General features: G+C 45.7%; 1 protein-coding gene across 1 annotated transcript in view; it reads right to left on the bottom strand.

Annotated features, from left to right (window-relative positions):
- Positions 1 to 23198, bottom strand: part of MARCHF6 (membrane associated ring-CH-type finger 6) — a 1360950-nt gene that overhangs the window by 876523 nt on the left and 461229 nt on the right. Inside the window, exons 13-14 of the mRNA XM_078687648.1 lie at positions 11747 to 11815; positions 11593 to 11667 (exon numbers count right to left, since the gene is read on the bottom strand). Coding sequence (XP_078543774.1) covers positions 11593 to 11667; positions 11747 to 11815 — 144 coding nt within the window. The remainder of the gene's footprint in view (positions 1 to 11592; positions 11668 to 11746; positions 11816 to 23198) is intronic.

The following is a 23198-nucleotide window of genomic DNA, read 5'->3' as shown; positions in this document are numbered from 1 at the left end:
CGAGGGGAAGATCTTGGAAGTAAAATCCATAATGTCTAATATCGTGCCTCGTTTAGACTCCCCTGGACTCAGCATGCATGATGTTCCAACTTTGTTTGCCGGAACCACCAATGCGTTAGGTGAATTGTTTTTGGTTCGTTCTGCAGGCACAAGGGGCAACGCAAGAGGTGGACCCATGGGTAATGTGGGCTGGTTCTCCTCTGCCTGCCGTGTTGCCAAAAGGGAGCTAATTAAGGCGGTGAAAGCCAAGGATGGTGGCCTGATTAGCATTGCGAGGAGTAATTATAGAAGGGATTTATCTAAGGCCAAGGCCGAGCGTGAGAACCAGTTTTGGTATGACCTAAAAGTGGCTAGCTCAAGGAAGGACTCCAAGGGATTTTGGGGCCTAATAAGAGCTAGGGACAAACCCGTGGACTCGCTCATATCATGCAATATAGCTGAGGGAGTGTGGCTCGACCACTTCTCCCAGCTCTACACAATGGCTCCGGGTACCGAGGTAACCCTGATGGAACAGTACCGCATAGATTGCACTGAGCTTAATGAGGAATTCCTGTTTACACCCAAGGAAGTAGTGGGGGCGATTAAGTGCCTTGTCCCCAATAAGGCAGCGGGCCCTGATGGCCTCCCAGGAGACTTGCTCCGCATTAATCCAGATGAGTGGGGGAGACTTATTGCTTCCTTACTGAATGCTGGCTTGGCTGGCGCGGCTCTCCCGGATTCATGGAAGGGCGCAGAGGTCGTCCTAATCTTTAAGAAAGGGATTCGGGACGACCCTGCTAACTATCGCCCTATAAGCCTCTTGGATTCCACACAGAAGGTGGCAGGCAAAGTGGTTCTAGGAAGGGTCTTGCAGTGGGTAGAGGAGAAGCAAATTCTTTCAGACTTTCAGGCTGGCTTCAGAGCTGGTATGGGGACTATTGAGCAATCATTCCGGTTAATGATGCTTTTTTGGAAAGTGGTTGTACTGGGCAAAGGCAGTCTGTACCTTGCATTTATAGATCTACGGACTGCCTTTGACCTGGTCCCACGTAACCACCTTTGGAGTGTACTTGATGCATTGGGTATTCCCCCATACTTATTAAACATGCTGATAAAGTTGCATGCAGATAACTTTGCACAGATCAGGTGGGGTAACCAGGGACAAAAAACATCACGAATTCCTGTAAATAGAGGTGTCCGCCAGGGTTGTGTGCTAGCCCCCACTCTGTTTACATTGTATGTTAACGGAGTGGTGGAGCACTTGCTGCAACATCCAGCAGATGCACCATCCCTGGCTGGCAGGAGAATACCTACCCTCTTATTTGCAGATGATACCCTCCTGATCTCCAAAACCCCAGCGGGCCTGCAGAGTCTTCTAACTAGTTTTAAGACCTTCTGTGACTCAAGGGGACTAGTTATAAACACAGGGAAGACTAAGTTCCTGGTTTTAAACCCCCCGAAGAAGACCGTCAAACCACCTACCCTAGAATCAGTTCCACTCGAGAGGGTCAAGGAGTTCGATTACCTGGGCATTCGTCTCTGCGACTCTATGAGTTGGAAATGTCATCACCAAAAGATGGTGCTGACCCACAAGAGGGTGGTGGGGGCCCTCCTTAACGAACAGTGTGCCTCATCCCTCAAACCCATTGCACCGGTACTTGACATCTACAGGGCAAGAGGTGTCAGTGCAGCTCTTTATGGGGCAGAACTCTGGGGTGTACAGAATGTGGACCAGTTGTCTCGCTCTGAAAACAAATTCCATAAGGACTTAATGGGCCTCCCCTACAGTACACCAACTCTTCCACTTCTTTTAGATATGGGCACTCGGCCCATTAGTGACCAGGCGAGGCTGCGTCCCCTTCTTTTGTGGGCACGTATTTGGAGAGTCCCAGAAATGTCCAGTTATGCAGAGGGTTTAAAAGAGGTTCTACTAACGCCTGGCTGGTCTGAGGTCCGTTGGTTAAGAGAAGTCAAGCGCCTTCTTATAGACCTGGGCCTTGAAGACGCCTGGATTACTAGAACTGCCCCGCCCAAGTCAACTCTGAAGAAGTTATACTGGAGTTGGGTGATTGATGGCAGAAATAGTAATGCCAATTTGTGTAAGACCACTGTGGAATTCCTTTTGGTTAAGGAGGTGCACTTCTGCGAGCCGTATCTGGATATTATTCTAAAATCCTGGGACAGGGCTCTATACTTCAAATTTAGGGTAGGCTTACTTCCAGTAGGGAAACTGACTTCCAGCTGGAAGGTCCCAGCGCAGACAACTCCCTTTTGTCCCTTCTGTGTGAACAGGATAGAGTCAGTTCCCCACTTATTGTTTGAATGCCCGGCCTATGTAGTTCCTCGCCGCAGTTGGCTGAAGCCACTCTGTAGAGAGCTTGGGACTAGATCCCATAAGGAGGCCTTACGAATTCTAAAAACGGACCCGCGGCCCCTGTTTGCATGTGGATTGGCGAAATTTCTAGGTTGGGCATGGCGCATTAGATCCACTAGGCTTTTGTACCTTGTTTAATATGTATTTTAGACTGTTTTTATGTAAACTATCCATGCCACTTGCAATATGAATTGTATGTTTACTACCCATGCATTGGCTTTTATTGTTTTTATGTTTATGTACTGCTTTTTAAGATATGAACTATATCGAAATAAAGCCTAATCTACTACTACTACTAATATGTCCAGGACAGAGCACGCACCACATATCCTAGAGCCGCCTGCCTGATCCAGGACCTGGAAAAGGCCTTCGAAACACTCACATAGAAATATGTTTTTGCAGTTCTCCGCCAGGCCCGAATTGTCCCTATTCTATTAGCGTACACACAATTACTATGCACTAAACTCACGTTAAGAGTGAGTAGGGGACGATACATTAAGGCCCCCTTCCAGGTGGAGAGGGGCACGAGACAAGGGACCACTATCTCCCTTGCTGTTTGCTGTGGCGGTAGAGCCACTGGCGATACGCCTCCACAGGCAGGGGGAGGCCTGGGGTATCCCCATAGCAGGTACCACTCACAGCTTATCACTATATGGAGATTACCTACTGTTGTATGCGCGAGATATCACGGCAGACCTGACCCCGATTTGGACTGCGCTCACAGAATTTGCAGAGGCATCAGGACTTAGGGTCAACTGGGCCAAATCCGCGATTTATCCACTGAACCCAGTTCTTACCCCTCAGAGGATCCGCATGGGTGGCTGGGATCTCGCATGGAGCGTGCATGTAGCCGATACTTAAGAGTCAGATTATACCACTCCCCCAGTAACTTATACGAGGGCAACCATCGTAAGGCACTGGCTGGGTTAAGGGTGGCATTGGGCTTCTGGAGAAACCTCCCCTGGCACCAATCAAAAGAGTGGCCCTGGCTAAAATGATAATAGTACCACGGCTACTATTTAATTTCACTTGTCCCGTCACACCGCTGCGGCACCCGAGGAATACCGTAGAGTCTTACAGCACAACGTATGCCATCCGGAACCCGAAGGAACTACAATTCCCATTATTCCATGGGTGATTAACGTCAATGATGTACCTACGTTCACGGAAGCTGGGGATATCATCGCTTCCAGAACACCGGTCGGGTGCTGTTGATTCGGTGACTCGGAGCCAACTTTGTGGCAAGAGAGAGGTCCGGTAAGCGTGCTTCTATCACCACTCATTCCATGTTCTTTCCGCTGTAAAGTTGAGTTTCATTCCGATGTGGCAGTCTAAAGCGGAATCTGCTCCAGTCTGCTGTTTAACCCCGTTGGACGAGCCATGAAACGGGCTCTTGCGAGGGTAAACGAGCTGCATTCTTGCATGTGAATTCGTCCTACAGGTTTGCCATTTGTGAATATAACACTGTGCAACAACGCTGACGATTCCAAAGAGTAACGGCCACATGCGTCAGTTACGCGGCTGCCATTGCTGTCTGTGCATCCAGCCTCACTGTTCTCTCGAGTTGCAGAGTTGGGAGGCCAACTGATGCCGAGAGCGCGCTAACAACTAGCAAAACGCTGGGCAATATTTTGTTGATTATAGCAGAGTTAAGCATGGATTCCCAAGGAGCAAGTGGGTTATTTCATTTGTGAAACGTTGTGCATTGAACATTTCTGTGTGGAGACTGCTGCCATTGAGTGCTTACTACTTCTGTGTGCTAAGAATACACCGGCCACACCTGACTATACATGCATGCGCAACTCAGAATGTATTTTATTCACGTAGAGCCTCCAAGTAGGATTAGAGCCTGAACCTTGAATACATTTGATTATATCTTCTGTTGGGTTGTCTAACCTATATGCATCAATTTAACCTTGCTGTTGTCTTGGTTTGTCTATTTGCGTATCCCATGGCAGGGGTTGTCCGAGCATATCCAGGAGAAGAGCTCTGCACCCCTGTTATCGCCACTATATGATTCAAACAGCTGTAACATAGTCTACCTCTAAAGTAGTGTAATTAATGGGAACAGTTGTTGAATATATTGTTCTGTTCTTAGATCCTAATTAGGCTGTCTGGTTTTAGATTTAAACCTATAATAACTGATAGAACTCCACCGAAAGGAAATTAGCCATCACCAGTGTAAACATATAAACACTGAAAAAACACCTTCACAACCGCAAACTAAGTGCCATTCAAAGAAAGGAAAAGAGGAGTGAAAGATTCATTTTTATTTGTTCCTGAAGGGGCCAATACAATGCAACTTTGTTATACACAGGGGTACTGCTGACGAAAACTTTCCGGATCCAGTCTGACGCCTGGGGGTAATTCTAAGGTAAGGAATCTATCACTATGTGTTTTTTTCTGATTATTTTCTTGAGGTCACAGCCTGCTTGTCAGCCTTTGGCGCCGATTTATGCTTTGTACCAGTGAGTCAATTGGCGCTGACTTATGCTTAGGTGCTGGTGGCTCAGTCAATATCGGCGTATGCTTCAGTAATGGCAAAGTGCCGGAACCATCCTCGTGCTGTGGCCTGTTAGCCTGATTGCACGCTCACGGTGTCAGCTTGAGTCCGAGGGCTGTGGCGCACCACGGCGTGGCAGGGGTAGTGAAGGGGAGTGTAAGATTTTCTGTACATGGGGTCAACTGTACTCACGGTACTTAGGCGTTGTTTTGGTCCTTGGCCCAAAATCAGAGTTGAGCCTTGGCGATGAGGGCCCCTCTTCATGCACCTGAGCGTGTTCTTCTCCACAGGATAAACCGTAAGTTATGTAGTGGGGGCTGGTAATGAACACACCATCTCCTACTGGAGCACCTGCTTCACTTTCCATGTTGCTGTTGTGAGAGTACTCCGCCTCTGCTGCCAGTTCCATGGTGTGTGCAGGCATTGATCCCTACAGGTCTGAAGAGTCTTCTTATTTTTGAATGATGCCCAAGCCAGGCACCTGTCCTCTTGATGCAACGGAGAGAGGCATAAATTACATACCTCATTTGTATCAGTGTGTGCGTATTTGGTCACGCACCGAGGGCACCGTCAGAAGACGTCCATTTTCGTCTCCATCACCCAGAGATGGTCATTCTCGATGGGTTTGTGTGTACTGTCGTCAGGTAATGTGTACCCGGCTCCTAGAATCCGTGAGTGTCATCTACTGGATCTCCGGTTGCGGTCATTATTGACCTTAGGGCTCATGGGCATGGAATGCTGTAGAGCTCCGACGCAGTCCATCCAAGCCCAAAGGCGAGAAAAAACTTTCTAACAAAGGAGCCATTGTCTGGTCACAAGGATGTTATCAACCCATCTATGTCAGCAAGTTAAACACATTCAGTTACTGCTGCTCAATCTCCTGCCACGGAAGTGTAGGCTGTGGAGATATGGTTTCGCACCCTGCCCCTCCTGCGGAGTCCAAAGTATTCAAGACCACACAGCGCCCTGCTAGGTACAGTACCAGATGCTGTCATGTTGTCTGCAAGGATGTGCAGCAGTACCCCATTTGAAGGCTGTTCGGAAAGTTTCAATGCTAGACTAATTACCCAAAGCTCAAAAAGACTGATAAGGAGCTGGCTCTTTGATGACGATCAGACGTCTCTGATGTCCACCTCTACCATATGGCACCCCAATTCAGTAGTAGCAATCTGTCACCAGTGTGAACATTGAATGGGGTAGAGAGAGTCGCCTGCCAGCCACCATTGGAGATCCTGTGCGGAGACACATCCTGTGCGGAGACACAAATGGAGTTAGTAAGACAGCCCTAATGCCTGGCCCACAGTGGTGTGAGGGTCCATTGCAGGGCCCGCATGTTCCATCTGATGTTCAGAAAAAGGAGGCTATTCAAGCCAAGTAGACCAAGTCACCTCGGTGCCAGTATCAAACTAATTCATGATTGATCCCAAAACATATTCTGAATGTACTGGTCTTGCTGCGGTAGATGGAAGGGCTAAAATATCATTGAATCTAGAATTGCTCTGTGGAATTCACTGCGTGGTGCTCTGGAGGGAGCACAGCTAGTAGATGGTGTACCCCAATATCTGGAGTTCAGATGTCATCCAAAGGTGGCCCACGAATGACTGCAGCGAGCCCACCATTAGCAGCCAAAGGTACAGGAATGTGTGTACTCCTGACCTCCGGAGATGAGCAGAGACCACCACCATCACTTTTGCAAATAGATAAGAGGCTGAGGTAATGCCAAAGGGAAGCAGGGTGAATTGAAAATGTGTCTGGCCTTCCCTTAAACCACAAGTAACGCATGTCGGACTACAGGATGGAAATAGGGAAATACTTGTCCTTTAAGTACCAGGACACCGCCCAGTGCCCTGCATCCAGAGATAACAGAATCTGAACCAGAGGGAGCATTTTGAACCTGCCCTTCCTTGTAAAGGTAGAAACAGTGGGATGCCTAAATTAGTACTGAAGTGTCCCGTCCTCATTACGAGTGAGGAGGTAGTGTCAATAGCATCCTTCTACCCACCGAGTCCTGGACCCTCTCTAAATGGCACCCTTGGACAACAGCAGGGGGTCTTCCTCCATCAGGATAGGAAGTACTCCACAGAAATGTGTTCTGGTTTGGGAGGAATGTAGAGTGGAGAGGGAAGAAAGGACCGGGCATATATCCCCTATGACTAATCTGTAGGACCCGCCTGTCCATTGTGATGAATCTCAAGCTAGGGTAGGACCTGCCATATTCTGCCCGCTACTGGCTAGTCATGAACCAGTGGGTACAGACTAAAGTGGCTTGGCAGCCACTGCACCAAAATAGTATGAATTTGTGGATTGCTGTCCCTGCAGATTTAAGCATGGTCTCCTGGCGCAGCAATCACGGCTTCAAACACACTGAGTTGTCAAGAGCCTCGGAGAATGGGCTGTGGTACAACCATTGAACAGCATTTCCATTAGTTACACCTGTTTGTCTCCAGAAAACCCAGTCGATCCCATCTAGGCATGCATTCTGAGCATGACACCGGCACCTACTGCTCTGCCGATGCAGTCAATAGTGCCCAGACCAGCCAAGAGCACGTACTTGCCTGACAATCATATATCGTTTGGGCCAAAAAGTCCCCAAGTTCCTCGAAGATGGCATGCAAGATTTTGCTGGCCACATCCCATAATGATTCAAAAGGGGGTGGTGATGGACACATCCCATAATGTGCTGGATTACATAGCCAGGAGACAAGCAGCAATTGATGCACCCAGGTGCTACACTACCCAAAGAAAATATTCTCTTTCCAAAACTATCAAGTCTTTTGGATTTTCTATCTGGAGAATTGTGGATAAATGAATACATACAGTTCTTCCTTGATGAAGCTTCAATAATCAGGGTCTCTGGCATAGGGTACTTGGTCAGGAAGCCCAGGTCACCAGAAGCCGGTCTATACCACCTAGATACAGGTCAAATGACTGGTGGGCATGAGGATGGCTGAGCCAATGAAGCTAAAAGGGCATCAATAAGGGATACTGTAAAGGCCTCATTATTCAGCAAGGATGGCACAGCTGAAGCCAGCCCTGGTTGAAGGATCTCAGTTAACATATTTTTTTGTCTCAATAGTAGACAACTGCAATTTTAGTGTATTATCAATCAACCGAATCACCACTGCAAATAAAGCACTTTCCTTTGTCGGCAGCCCAAAAGGAGAGCCAAGTTCTGTTTCAATGGCTGTGCTTAGCGCACTCCATTTTGCAAGTCAAGATACTGAATACATATTCAGTATTAAGGGCAATTAATCTGTTGCCTTCTTCATCATCATGAGTGCCTGCTGGACATTGGCTTCCAGTACTGGGTATGACTCGGACCCAAAATCAAGGTGAATCCTTTGCTGATGAGGATATCAAGTAGGACTTGGCAAAAATTAAATTACTTTAGCACATCTCACATAATTTGGGGTATTTCGCATTACACTTGCTACGTAAAATTCCCAAAATTAAACCATTATGCCAACTCACCTAATTACATGCCATTTACAGTACAAATGTACCACAAATGGTGCAATTTGCAGTACAAATTAACTGCAAACGCACATGAACAACAGTACATGAGTGACTGCTCTTTGTGATACTCTGGTTTAAACGCATCTTCGTGCCAAAAATCGATGCAAGGATGAATTTCATGCTAAAACACTATTTGAAATTAAAGATTTACATGGGCAAATGCTTCCTACACCCCTTGTAGGTATGTCCAGCAATCAATAGGTTTTGTCAGGATATTAGAAAGGGGTTATCTAAACTGATATGCATGTGTGCCTGTATATATATATATATATATATATATATATATATATATATATATATATATATATATGTGCAATACACACACATATACACACACATATACACACACACACACACACACACACACACACACACACATATATATATATATATCTGGAGAGGAGATACCCTAAGTGCCATGGATTTTGTAGAAAAAATTAATGTGAATGACTACAATCTATTTCTTACCTCACATCAGAGTACTAGTAAAATTGAGTTTCTTGATGTTCAGGTAGTAGCAACTAACAACAAACTGACGACAACAGCATATAGGAAACCCACAGCAGGGAATGCAATTCTCCATGCGTCTAGTGCACATCCCAAGCATTTAATAGCGAGCATACCCTATGGCGAGGTACTGTGACTCAAGCGAATCTGTAGTTCTCTTGAAGAATATGAAAAGTGCAGAGATGAGAGCATAGTAAGACTACGTGCCAGGGGATACACAGAAGACACACTTAGCAGAGCCATTAGCAGAGCTGACATGAAATCAAGAGCTGAATTATTGCCTACACATAGAAGATCTGCAGGGGGAGTAGAATCAGGTAAAGATACAGATGCGCCAAGATTGATAACTACATTTAGCAGGCAGGAGCGCAGAATAAGAGCCATATTGAACAAAAATTGGCCAATCGTGCTGACAGACAGCATCCTGAAGGAAGACCTCCCTAATAAGCCACAGGTAACATTCAGGAGATGCAAGAACATGGCTGTTCAACTGACACAACCACTGGGGGCAGGGGCAGCTGCTCCCACATGGATGCCAGTTAAACAAGGATTCTTCAAATGCTCCACATGTCAAGCATGTACCATTTGTGTTAATACCAGCAAATACAGCACACCCTTCAGTAAGAATGAGTTAAAAATAAAGGGGAATTATGACTGCCGTACAGAATTTGCTGTATATATTCTCACGTGCACCTGCGGCCTAAGGTACGTGGGCAGCACGATTAAGCCGGTGCACGTGAGAATATTGCAGCACATCAGAGAAATCATCAACAGTGACTCCACCTACCCGGTGGCTAGACACTTTAAGGCGAGACATGACAAGAATTTTAAGTGTCTATCATATTATGTCATTGATGCAGTACCAACCCCGAGAAGAGGTGGGGACAGAGAGAACTTGTTAAGACAGCTGGAGACTAAATATATACTTAATCTTAACAGCAAGTCTCCTAATGGTTTAAACACCACGGAGGACATGCATACGTTTCTGTAGTAAATCTTGATGAAAATAGGAAATACAACTTAATCTGAGAAGGTCGTAAAAATTTCGTGTAAAAGAATGTCATTGATTAGCATCTACGTTCAAAAAAATCTTTTTTTTAAAAATTCACTTGTTTTTTTCATTTGTACAGCACTATGCACTTTCTGTTGACTCAATGAGTTTTAATATCTTATGAGCTGTTAGGGGGGGTGATTTTTGGATATCCAGGCTTTGATTTTCAATACCATGTAACCCAGTGTCAGCTCACAGAAAATAATTATCACAGTTCACATGGAGAAAACGGTTCTGATTGAAATGATTTGTTTGGTACGAATTCAATTAGTTGCAGTATTTGCACAGAAACAAGATTTGCACTAAAAAGCGTAATTTTGCACATATTAATTTTATAGGCATTTATGCCGAGATGTTTTAACTCCATATTGAATATTTCTACAAAGTTTTTAATATGAGATGTCTACATAATCTATGCATCAGAATGCACATAATAACTTTAGGCATTTATGCTGTTATTATCATCTAGACACAATGATGCAAAGATAATGATAATGAGAATTGAGTCTCTATATATGCATCTATGTATGTTTAAATTATTTATTGCGCAAGATTGAAAATCGTGAGATAATGCATTTATGCAGAAATCTGTACACAACGTTATTAATAAGAACCTATCCAATGTTTTAACTGGTCGCTATTGATATATGAAGACAGAGCGTCAACAGAAGTATTTCTTCACTGTTTGTCATCACATGACTGAAATGTTTGAAAAAATGAGTATTTAAGATTATAACAAACTGCAGTGTCGCTATGTGATCAAGGTTACTGGATAACCGAAACGCGTCATGCCTGGAATACCATTTTGTGAGAGCAAATAAATCTTCCCACTGAAAACGTACCTGCTGCTGGGGGTCCTTCTTTCTGTTTGGTGTGGAATCGCAGAAGAAAAAGAATTTGCCACGATATATATATATATATATATATATATATATATACATACACACACACACACACACACACAAATATATTAGTTTTTTTTACCTATGTCATGCTCCCAGACATTCATAAACTATCAGCAAACCTGCTGAAAATCAGAGTCCCTCTCCCGAACGGAGTACGAACAGAATTGTATGCTGCTCTCAATTTCTTTAATAGCTACCATAGCGGATTCACAGGGAATTCAAGGACACAATGTCAGAAGCAATACCTGGTTTGTGTTATGGGAGACCTATTTATAAGAGCAGAAGCCTACCCACTCCTTCATTCTACATTTGGCCGCCATCATCCTGCAGTGTTTACAAATCTGTCCAATTCATAAAATGTCTTAAGTGTTCGGTGGCTCTCTCTGGGCGAAAGGAAAATTGAATTGAAGGACTTTTCTGGCACAAGGCATCACTGGTGACAGAAAGCTAGTGTCATTAAATGATGAGCACTTTTACCTCTGTGCAGCATCTGAAAAGCACCTTAAATTAAACCAAAAAGTGTTTTTTATGTTTAATCATTCCTTCTTTAGCCGTAAATACAATTTTTTACAAACGTGTCCTGGGATGTGACTATACCCACCAGAATATCCTACCATTTATAAATATTGGTGAAGATATTGAGATGGCAAATGAATGAACCTTACGAACAGAACAAACAAAAGTGCAGTGGATCAATAAACAGAAGTTTGAATATATTCCAAATAAGAAAACATAGGGAAGGAATCTGGTTTCTTACCAAGGAACATATGTCCAACCACCAGCCACAAATGAGAGGGAATACACCGATTTCCACAACAACTAATAAAGAGACCTTAAAAAAAAAATCTAAAGTTAGTTTTTAGACAAAATGTGCATAACACTTACTGGAATAAACAAACCTAGTAAATTACCTTGACAACAATATAGCAGACCCCCAACAGACGACGTGAACGCTGAAATTTTACAAGTGCCGCCAAGCCCTATCAGTGAATTAAGGAAAGCAAAGTCACATGTCAAAACATATAGTTTTTGCCAACGAAGATTAGAAATTAATCTTCCGTTAGCACATTATCTCCGCCACAATTGAAGGTTGTAACTGATTTGACCATTGAAAAACAAAGAGCACCGTGGAAATAACCCTTGGTTTCCAGACGTTTCACGTGCCATGTACACTTCCCTGCTATACAGTGTTGGCTCCGAAATACATTTATGCTTTTCTTCTCCAACTTAAATCTTATTTTTCAGTCTCCGACAGGTCTCAAAGGACTCATGACGACACCAATCAGGAGCCCACAATCCACGACCTAACAGGTTCCATCCTAGGCTATATCATGGTTTTCCTCAACTGAGTTATGTCCCTATTATTGATTGCATGGCATAGTGAAATAGCCCAATATTACTTTGTTCTATAATCACTCCACTGGTTCTGGCATGAGGTGTAGCCTTCTCCGTAGAGCTTAGGGATATCATTTATTGATCCAGTGTTTACAACAGAAGATTGTTTGTCTAAATAATAATGCATTGTTTCAATTGTCACGGTGCAACCCAAGACCACTTCATGCAAAACTGATTCACGGACACATGCTGCCAGTGTCAAAGCAACTCCTTGAATTCTAAAGCAGCCAAAGGGAACTGCAGCCGTTCCAAAGTCCATGGCTCCTATATTGGAGGTTGTTCACCATCTCTCAATGAGGGTCTACAGAGCGCGGACACCCTGGGCCTGCGTCGGGAGAAAGGAGGGCGGTTCCCCTTTCCTACCGATCGGACGTGCCCAAATGCTCTGATTACGGGGAGGGTGTCCAGCTGGAACCAAATGAACTATCCCACTCTCTGGGATCACAATTCTCCCTGTGAAATGACACGGTGGTGCTGTTAAAAACAGTCCATTCACAGAAAGGGGAGTTCCCATTTGCCTTCAAATAGCAGTGGCCACTGGATCCATTTGTCAGCTACCACTCAGCTGTTCTATGGGGGCACAGTAGGACCAATGTGCACGTTGTATATTGATGCACTAAGTCACTTGAGATACAAGATATTCAGAGAAAAAGTATACTCACATGCTTTCCCGCATTCTACATTAACGGTTAGGGTTATGTACTAACATGAGCCATAACTATGTGGGCATTCACTTGTCTGCTATTATTCTCCCCCCCCCTCTTTTACTGTAACCATATAAAGGGATCACACCTACAGAGTTTGACTAGAGGAGACGTCCAACCTGAACAGACCATGAAGCAATTAGCCTTTATACATTAATGATTATAATGTGTTGCGGGATGACATATGGGGCCCCAACAGTCACAACTGTTTTCACCTTTGCATGCATGTTTTGTGTGAATGACTGCATTTCTGCCACTGTGTCACGTCAGTTATTTTTTTAAAGTTTTTATGTTTGCAACTGTCATTGTGCAGAAAAATCTACACTGCTTTGATGGGAATGTACCCATTTAGGGCTGTGTCATGTGTCTTTCTACCACTGTCGCTACATATACGTTTATCTCCCCCTAACCAGGTTAATGTGCCTGATGTTTTTCTATGAGAGAGGTAGGTCCTCTCTATATACTTTTCTTGGTGCCCTGCACTATTAGTCTACTGGTGAGGGTATAATTAGACTCGGCCTTGATGAATGCCCAAGACCACTCAGCTCAACTACATGGGCAGAAACATGTTGGCAAGTTCAGTCAGTAGCACATGGTGACATCAACCATATAAGTCCTCTGACAACACCTTACGTTTTTTAAAATAAGCCTAGGATGCCAGCTAAATAATGGATACTTTGTGGATTATCCGAAGGCTTTTTTACCCTTTGAACTGGATCCAAGTTTTATCCACAAAAAATAAGTAATTTCTAAGAACTCCCTCAGGTCAACTCTGTAAGAAAGTGCCTCTGTATATACTGGACCAAAGTAAGGTACATTGTGCACAGAGTCCACAGTCCCTAGAGTTATGGCAGAGGCTAAAGTTAGATATAACCTTACTCTCTAAAGTGGTAGCTTGGTCGAGCAGTAAGGCAGTATCAGAGGACAGTGCAAAGCATTTGTTGTACACACCTAGTCAGCAAATGGTCTCACACACTCAAGAACTGAACTCTAGGGCAATTGTTTCGTATCAAAAGATATAGTTATTTTAGAACCAACAAGGTATCAATATATACTTTCTCAGAAGGAATTACTTGAGTTAAATACTTTTCAAACAGGCAATAGACTTTTTGATTACAATGGTTACGGTTTGTTGCAATAGGCAACACAATTTCAAACACAATGCAACATTGAGCTCAATGAGAATTTCCAGTTAAATGCAATTAGTTACTTTGTAGATTACTTTCCTAACCACAGGACTGGATCCTAGATTCAGTCCTGGGACATGTCCTGTAAACAGACAAGTAAAAGCGTTTTGGTTATAGTAGAGATTTTTAAGGAATATTATTGTATTTTAAAAATTGACACTTCAAAACTTTTCCAGGTGAAATTACCAATGTTATCCTATGGAAGGAAATTCAATTTGCAGGTAAAGTATGATCGTGTTACTTTTGTAATCCAGGGCTGGGCTCCTAGGTTCACCACTGGGACATCTATCTAAAACAGGCAAGTAATTACGTTTTTATCGTTGGCATGATTTTTAAAGAATATTTGTAAGTTTCAAAAATCGACACTTAAAAACTTTTTCAGCAAAAAGCAGGCAATGATATCCTATGGAAGGAAATTCAAGTTACTGGTAAGTACGGTTAAAATTACTTTTCAGGGTCAGTACTGGGCTGAAAGATGCAGCACTGAGGTCTCTCCTGATAACAGGTGAGTAAATCGGAATTCGTTGTTCGGCTGATTTTAGATGAATATTTTGAAGTTCCAAAACTCCACACTTTAAAGAACTTCAGAGTGAAAACAGTCAATGTTAGCCTATGGAAGAAAAGTTATTTATCGGCTTTTAGGTAAGTGCTCGACTGGCAGAGTTAAGGTTCTGGGTATAGACTCCGGGGCCTCCCAGGGTCAGGTAGGTACAGTAGGTACACCCTCAGTGGCACAGGGGCCGCCGGGTGCAGAGGTAGTAAGGCCCAATGTTATCCAAAGAGAGGCAGGGGGCCTTCGGTTGGTGGCTGCTGGCAAGCAGGCCACGCGGCTGTGGGAGCTGGGCTCCTGGTCACTTGCTCAGGGCAAATGGGGGTGTAGGTTAGGACAAAGGTTGCACTGCCCGGAGCACTCGGGCAGCTGGGTGCAGGGTGCTTTTGAGCCGTGGGGCGCTCAATGTTATTCAATGGAGATCTTGGAAAGTGAACAAAGGCTGCAGGCCCGGGGACGGAGGATCTTCAGGAGCGACCAACACGTCGAGGGGTAAATTGGGATCTTGGAGGATAGGTAGGCACCCCGGAGTTGGGCACAGGGGGCCAGAGGGTGCCAGGTGCAGGGGTTTCTATTGACATCGGGAAATCTTACCCTCTGCTGGTCGCGGTTGGAGGGGTCCCTGGTTATGAGGCTGCAGGTGTCATCTTGGTCGTAGAGGATGGTCCTTGGGCACTGGATTCCAGGTCAGTATCGCCGGGGGGACGTCCTCAGGGTCTTTGTTCACTCAGGCGCAGGCCGGGCTCGGGGGGTGTAGAGTGTGCAGGATTTGGGGTTCCTGGCTGGCATCAGGGGTATTGCTGTTTGAGCAGAGCCACTGCTCATGGGAGTCCCAGTCTAGGAGGGTCAAGGCAGGCAGGTCCTCTGGGGTTCTCGAGGTTTCTGTCCGCAGGAGACGCCGGGATTTAGCAGGAGCAGGTTCAAGGATCTACAGGCCTGTAGGGCTGGGGCCAAGTTAGTTGGTGTCATCCTCTTCTTAGCAGCTGCCTGACAGGTCTTCTTTCTTGTTTCAAAATCGGGATCTGAGGAAGGAAGGTTCAGGGTGCCCCTAAATACTAAAGTTAGGGGCGTTACAGGTAGGGGAAGGGCAGGGGCCAATAGGTCCCTATCCTGGGGTGTGTACACACCCTATCCAGCTCCTCTCCTGTGGGAGGGGGGCAGGAGCCTATCTCTGATTGGGCAGGGCTCCCCATCCTCAAGATGGCCAGAGCCCGGAGTTGTGCTTCACCTCGCCTCTCCCACCTGAGGGGTGGAGTTGGCACAGGCTGGCACCCCCTTTCCTCGCCTAGGGTTTCCCGCCAGTCTTCCTGCCAGAGTGGGGGTCAGAACCAGTGGGGGCCAGTTGCTGAGTAAAGCAAGTGGTCTGGAGAAGCTCACAAAGGTGGCATGCCTTTGAAGCTTCCCCCTGCCCATCCTGGGGAAGGAGACCTAGCACCTCGCCCAGGATGTGCACTGTTGCAGGCCCAGGAGAGCGGGGGCTCTCCACCCAGGGGTCCAGCAACATGTCTGCTGTGTGGCAGCCTAGGCAGCCTCTCAGACAAGACATGGATTGTAGTTTAGGTTTCAGGGGGCATCTCTAAGATGTCCTCTGTTGAGCATTTTACATTAAATCCCACACTGGCATCATTGTGGGTTTAATGTACTGAGAAGTTTGGTATCAAACTTGTCAGTCTTCAGTGCAGCCATTATGGTGTTGTGGAGTTCGTAATGACAAAGTCCCAGCACCATATACTCTTAATGGCAGCACTGCACTTACAATGCCCAAGAATGGACTAGAGCACCGTAGGGGTACAGAGCTCATGCACCTGTACCCTCACCGCTGGCAAAGTGCACCCTGCTAGAGGGGTGACTGATCTATGCCAGGGCAGTGGTTTTGTGGGCATGTCACACAGGGATGTGTGCCATGTCAACTCTTCACTTTGTTCGGCACCGAGACACGCGGCCTGCAAAGGCAATGTGAGAGTGTCAGGGTACAGGACCTCTAAGGGTGGCACAATAAGTGCTGCAGCCCTTAGATGCCTTCTCTAGTTACAGTGCCCTGGGTACCTGTGGTACCATTTACCAGGGTCTGACATGTGGCCAGAGATGCCAATTTGGAAGGAACATAGGCCCTGGGTACCTGATTAGCTGGAGCCCAGGGCACCACATTCAAAGAACATCAGCTACTCAGCAAAACCTGGGGGTATAACATGAAGAAAGAAGGCATTTTCTCACACATTGGTAAAGAGTTGGAGGTAAAGGGCTTTGGCCGTCTAACATATAACACATAGAGGAAGCCCTCTCCTAAGTGGCAGGGCCTGGTGGTGAGTGCAGAAGGGACTCTGGGGAGTTAACAAGGCCCCTACCCTCCTTCAGGAAGTCATACGAATGCTCTAGGTTGGCCAATCTCATCATCAGCATCATAATCATTATCTGAATCTGTGCCGAATGGGGGGATGCAGCATGTGCATTTGTCACTATGGATGCAGATCAAGTGGAGGAAATAGAGATTCAACAGCGACTCGGTACAACTTCGACCTAGGTCAAATCAGCACAGACTTGACGTCAGAGAGGACAATTAGGACCTTCTATTCCAGAGTCCACAGTCAGCATATGTATTGATGTGCTGGGTACCATTGCGGACTGTGGCGCCAGAGGTGACGTTGATAGTAGAGCTGGAGGCGGCCCGTTACAGATTTGGAGGGTCCAGCGGCACAGAGGGTAAACTCAGTGGCAGTACTCCAGGTGGAAAATCTTGGTTCCATGGGGCCCACAGGAAAGCCATAAGGAGTCTGAAAGGATACAAAGAGATGGAGAATTGCCTTGCAAAACTCTTTGATCTCCTTAGCAGAGGTACTGGAAACTGGAAACTCTGGTTGTGCCAGAATAATTTCAGGTTTATAAAAAACAAGGGGACAAAAAAAAGGTAACCAAGGACCTTGGGTATCAATATTTTTAGGAACAGTGGGCCTTGACAGAAACTTATACAAAGAAAACAATCAATACAGACTTGAATCAGTGCTATATTCCTTCTGTCAACCGGAGAGTGAGATTTTAATGATTATAAATTATGAATCTTTGAGAACAAATAAAGTGGGACACAGTCCTGCATCCTGCACATTACATTGAACAGAAAGAAACAAACACAAACATTCAGGCAAGGCAGACGAGATTATATGTGGTGAAAGCAGTGAAACAAGCTGAATAAGAACAGACACTGATACACTTATATTTAAAAAATAAAATTGTTTTTGCGGTCTAAATTGAGCCGACGACGTTTCGATCCTTTTATGTAAATAATAGGATCATCATCAGGACAAAATTAATGCATGCCTGGGATACATATGACCTGCAAAACAATGAAAGATTGGGAAAAAAGAACAGATGGAAAGCAATTTAAAAATAAAACAATGTTAAAACCATTGTAAACAACAATCCTTAGCAGCATTGTCCGAACGGCGAGGTGAGTAAGAGACTTGGGTGCTGGGTTCATTAACAGCAAAGGGCGTGATGGGAGTGTACGAGGTGATTGGAGGGGTGAAGTGAACACAAGAATTGAAACTAATTGGCTGTTGTGTGGGAGGGCACCAAGCAGGTGACTGAAGGGTTGAATTTAAACAAATGAGACTAAAGGGAAGCTGTATCAAGAGCTTACCAGGGGCGGTGAACTGGCCGAACTAGAAAACCGCGCTTCAAGGGGAAACGATTGGAGTGAGCACCGGAGGTCAGCAGTAGAGAGGAAAGCGTGCAATGCCTAGAGGGAATGGAGTCAGTTAGTGGGCTCGATAATGGCAAAATTAACGTAAAGGGAAAGCCAAGGTAGCACAACTTATTGCAGGAACAATGGCGGTAAAGGTGGCCCAGCTGTGATTTCTTTTAATTGTGGCGTCAAGGTGAGCCTTAAGAAAAGGAAGGGCTGAGTCAGGCAGTATGAACAGGTGCCAATGCGGATTGTGAGGGTGACCGGGGAACAAAGGAAAATTACCCCCAGGAGGATAATTAAAGGAGGTCTGGTGCTGGCAAGGGGATGAACTTCAGTTGGAGTTCAAGGTTGAGTGAAGAACTCGGATCACTGAGAGGCGGTGTGCACCAGGTGATGGCAGTTTGGTACCTGCAAAGGAACCCGGAAGAAGGTTAAGAAGTGGAGTGGGGGCATGGGGGACATAAGCGGGATGCCAGGGGAGCATAGCTGCTTACCTGCGTTGCAGGAGGGAGAGAAATAACCTGGTCCAAGGTGGTGTGACCGGTAGAGGGGCTTAGTAGCCTGGAAAAAGATGAGTGGGAGAAACGCTTAGAGCAAGGCAACAGAGTGAAGAAAGCGTGCACATGCTAGGGGGGCACTCATTAGCTTACCTGCGGTGCAGCGCGATGTGGCTAGGTGGCCGGGTGTTCAAAAATGACTAGGTAGTGCCTTCGAGGTTTAAATGGTGTATGTGGAGCGTCACGTTTTGAGAGCTCTGCCAGCATATTGGTGGCCATATTGAATGAGTGTGATGGTGCCTGACGTACATGCAAGCTCGACAGAGGGTAAAGAATTCCCTAATGCAACAGAGCAAGCTCCGGGACTACAATAAACTTGCGATCTGTAATTTGGCTAATGTTAGCATAAGGCTAGTGCGATTTAGAATATGCTACTGAAGGAATTGTAATACGGTGTGATATGATGGGCACAAGAGGGAAAAACGCAGTCACGTGACGGAAACCAGTCATGGGTGCAGAGAGACCGTGAAGATGGCGGCCATCTTAGAATGGGAGAAGTGTTCTACAAAGAAAAAAGGCTGAAGCAGATAAAGCATGGAAATAAGTGGACAGACCCACTAAGAATTTCACAATTAGTAGACATTGGGTCGGTAAGGGTGCCTGGTGAAGGGGGTTCAATATAATTATTGTGATCTGCTGATTTGAAGTGCGACAATATACAAATTACAAAAGGGAGAAAGGGAAATACATATCACAAGGTGCAATGGGGGCAAGGTTAATGGAATTAAGACACCAACGGGCTTTATAGTAACGTTGTCCAACCAAACATAGGTTTTAATGTCTTTCTTGACTTTAAGTGATTTTTTATTTTGTTCCGGTCTATAAAATTTGTCTACCATTTTTTGAACTTGTTCTAAAAGTTTTTTGCAGTCAGGAGTAGAACTAGTATTCTTGATTTGTTTTTCTATATTGTTAATCTCCTCTGTGAGTTTATTCAAGGTTTCGGTGGCAGTGTCAATGCCCAGCACCATCCAGTGCCTGGAGCAATTTCACTATTGAAGGGAAATAATTCACTTTTAATGATGTTAAAGTAAACTCACAATTTGTCTCCAACTGCAACACCTGTAATGTGATTTTTGTGATCATATGCCCGTGCCAAACCACTCAAAAAGTGAGAATCCGTATCGGTCAACACGGCAGCCGGATCCGATGTAAAACACCAAATGCCCCCCTTGTTGAACATTTCTCCACTGCTTGTCACAGCGAAGATGACAAAAGATGGACAGTTATCAGTGTGGTAAAACCCCCACCAAGAGGTGCAGACATTGGACAACTCCTCAACAAGGAAGAACTGAAACGGATTCTCGCACTGGAAGCATAAAAAATGGACTCAATAGAAATGAAGACTGGGCAACTGCCTGGGATCAAACTGGAATGGCGTGGTGAGCAAAAAAACGATGGATTTAGGCCCAGATCTCTGTACTGGCATTCTAGTTTAGCATACGCTTACATCTTGCTGCAATGGCTGCATATCTGCAAAAAAGACAGCATTTGTCTTTTTAGAGTATCTGCTATTAAAGCATTTATGGAAGGACTTCAGAGTCATTCCCCCTCGACTTCCACCTGCTGCAGTGTGGAAGCTCAACATAGTTCTTACAAGACTCCTGGGTCCACCTTTTGAGCCATTGCACAAACGTGATCTACAATTTCTCACTTGGAAGGTAGCCTTCAGCATAGCCATCACAGCTCTGAGAAGAGTGGGTGAGATTCAGGCACTAACCATAGAAGAACCATTTATGCAAATCCACCAAACCAAAGTGGTTTTTAGGACCAACGCCAAATTTTTACCTAAGGTCATTTCTGTCTTCCATATCAACCAATCTGTTGAGCTGCCGGTGTTCTAGTTTTTGCATTTCTCACCCTGAGTGGGACGGGTATGCCCAGACGTGGACCAGGTCTGGGGTGAATGTATGACATTGTTCTGCATTCTGTCCATCAATTGTTTTTGTTTTTGACGACTGAGCAGTCTGGTTTTTTATTCCTGGAATTTGTTCTGCAAGGAGAAATATTTTGTGAGGTATGGCCCATCTCCAGATGCTCTGGGCCAGCTGGGAGAACTGGAGAGAGTGCGTCCCACCCTGTTTTCTTTTGTAGTACATTGCTGTCATGTTGTCTGTGCGAATTAGGACAGCTTAGCCTACTAGATGAAGTTGAAATGCTTTCAATGCTAGAAAAACTTCACCGAGAGAGTTGCCCTCTCTGCTAATAAACCTCGAGAAATTTTCTCCCTGGTCCATAACCTTGCTACTTCTGACCGCACTAGCACTAGTCTTGTCCCATCTCAGATCCTCTGCTCTTCACTCAATGATTATTTTATTGATAAGATCGCCAACATAAAGGCCAATATTCCTACGGTGCATCAATCTGGTGCCTCCTGCTCCCTCCCTCTGCCCTCCTCCTCTCTGGATCATTTCCCACCCATTTCCATGGACCGTTTCCTTAATCTGCTTACAAAAGTCAAGTCTGGTTCTCCGGCGGACTGTTCTCCTGCACGGATCCTCAAAACTTTTTTCACCAGCTGTCCTGCCCCTCCTCTTGCCCTTCTTAACGCTTCCTTGGCTCTGGGCTCTGTTCCTTCCTCCTTCAAATCCGCCATAGTTTTTCCTATTCTTAAAAAACCTGGTCTAGACCCCTCTCTTCCTTCTAATTTTAGGCCTATCTCTCTTCTCCCTTATCTGGGTAAGATCCTTGAAAGCTATCTTACATCTTGTCTGTCCACCTATATCGAGGAGAACCACCTCTTGGCCTCCCATCAGGCGGGTTTCCGCCCAGGTCATTCCACGGAGACAGTGGTCATCGCGGTCCTGGACGAACTCAAGGGGAAAGCTGACATCAATCTACCCCAAGCCCTGGTCCTCCTCGATTTGTCCGCTGCGTTTGACACGGTCGATCATTCCATCCTTCTCGACCGTGTCAGCGCAGCGGGCATTCGGGGCACAGCCTTTTCTTGGCTTGCGTCCTTTCTTCAGGGCAGGTCCCAAGCGGTTCACCTCTCAGGTTTCTCCGCTCCTCCTCGCTTGGTTACCTGTGGGGTCCCCCAAGGTTCTTCCCTCTCCCCTCTTCTTTTCAATCTTTATATTTACCCTCTTATCATTTCTCTTCTCGAGCTGGGGGTCTCTGTGTACAACTACGCGGATGACCTCCAGCTCGTCTTTGATCTCTCTTTCCCCTCTGACTCTCTCCCTAAGTTTTGCTCTACCTTAGTCTTTATTTCCGAATGGATGAGCATCAATCACTTGAAGCTCAATCCGGACAAGACGGAGCTTGTCCTCACGGGTGGTCCCTTAAATCCTTGGTCCACGGTTCACTGGCCCCCTTCCTTTGGTTCCCCCCCCCTCACCGGTTTCCTCTGTTCGGACCCTGGGCATCAAGGTCAGCCATGACCTGTCTATGCATGCCCAAATCAGCTCCGTTGTATCCTCTTGTTTTCTGTCCCTTCGCCTCATTCGGAAGATTTCTCGGTATTTCTCTGTGGACGCCCTCAAATCCATAGTCATGGCTCTTATCACTTCCCGCCTTGACTATGGGAACGGCCTGTACGTGGGTATACCCGCTTATGAAACCCGCCGTCTTCAGGCCATCCAAAATCAGGCAGCCCGCCTCATTCTTCGTCTTCCCAAATCTTCCCACATTACCCCTGCACTCAAGTCCCTTCATTGGCTCCCTGTGCACCTTAGATCTTTTTTCAAATTGGCCTGTCTGGCTTTTCGGGCTCACACCCACTCAGCTCCCCTCTTTATCAGATCTCTCATCACTCCTCACGCCCCTAGCTGCACTCTCCGCTCCTCCTCTCTTTCCCTTCTGCACGTCCCCCGCTTCCGTAAATCCAGAACGGGGGGCACCCGATTTTCGGTTCTGGCCCCCCGGTTCTGGAATAGTCTTCCTCTTTTCATTCGTTCCATTCCCATTTATACCCATTTCCGTAAAGCTCTCAAAACATTCCTGTTCTCCCAGGCATTCCCCTGCTAGCTCCCTTGGCTCCCCTCGTTGAGTCTGGCCAAGTCCCCAGCGCCAGGAAGCCGCTTGGCCGCAGTGCACTTAATCAAGTTCTTTTTTTCATTTAATTTCATTTCATTTCATTTCAAAAATTGCTAGTAGTTCTAGATGGTTTATGTAGAGACATTTTTGTTGCGGAGTCCATATGCCCTGAATGGTATGTTTTTGAAGATGAGCTCCCCAACCAGTGAGTGATGTGTCTGCTGTTAGCACTATCTATGGAATTGGGTCGAGGAATGGCCACCCCTTGGAAAGGTTTTGTATGTTCAACCAATGCAGAGAGCAATGGGTG

This window comes from Lissotriton helveticus, chromosome 4_1, assembly GCF_964261635.1.
Source record: "Lissotriton helveticus chromosome 4_1, aLisHel1.1, whole genome shotgun sequence".
Taxonomy (NCBI): Eukaryota; Metazoa; Chordata; class Amphibia; order Caudata; family Salamandridae; genus Lissotriton; species Lissotriton helveticus.
This window is presented reverse-complemented; position numbering and strand designations above follow the sequence as displayed.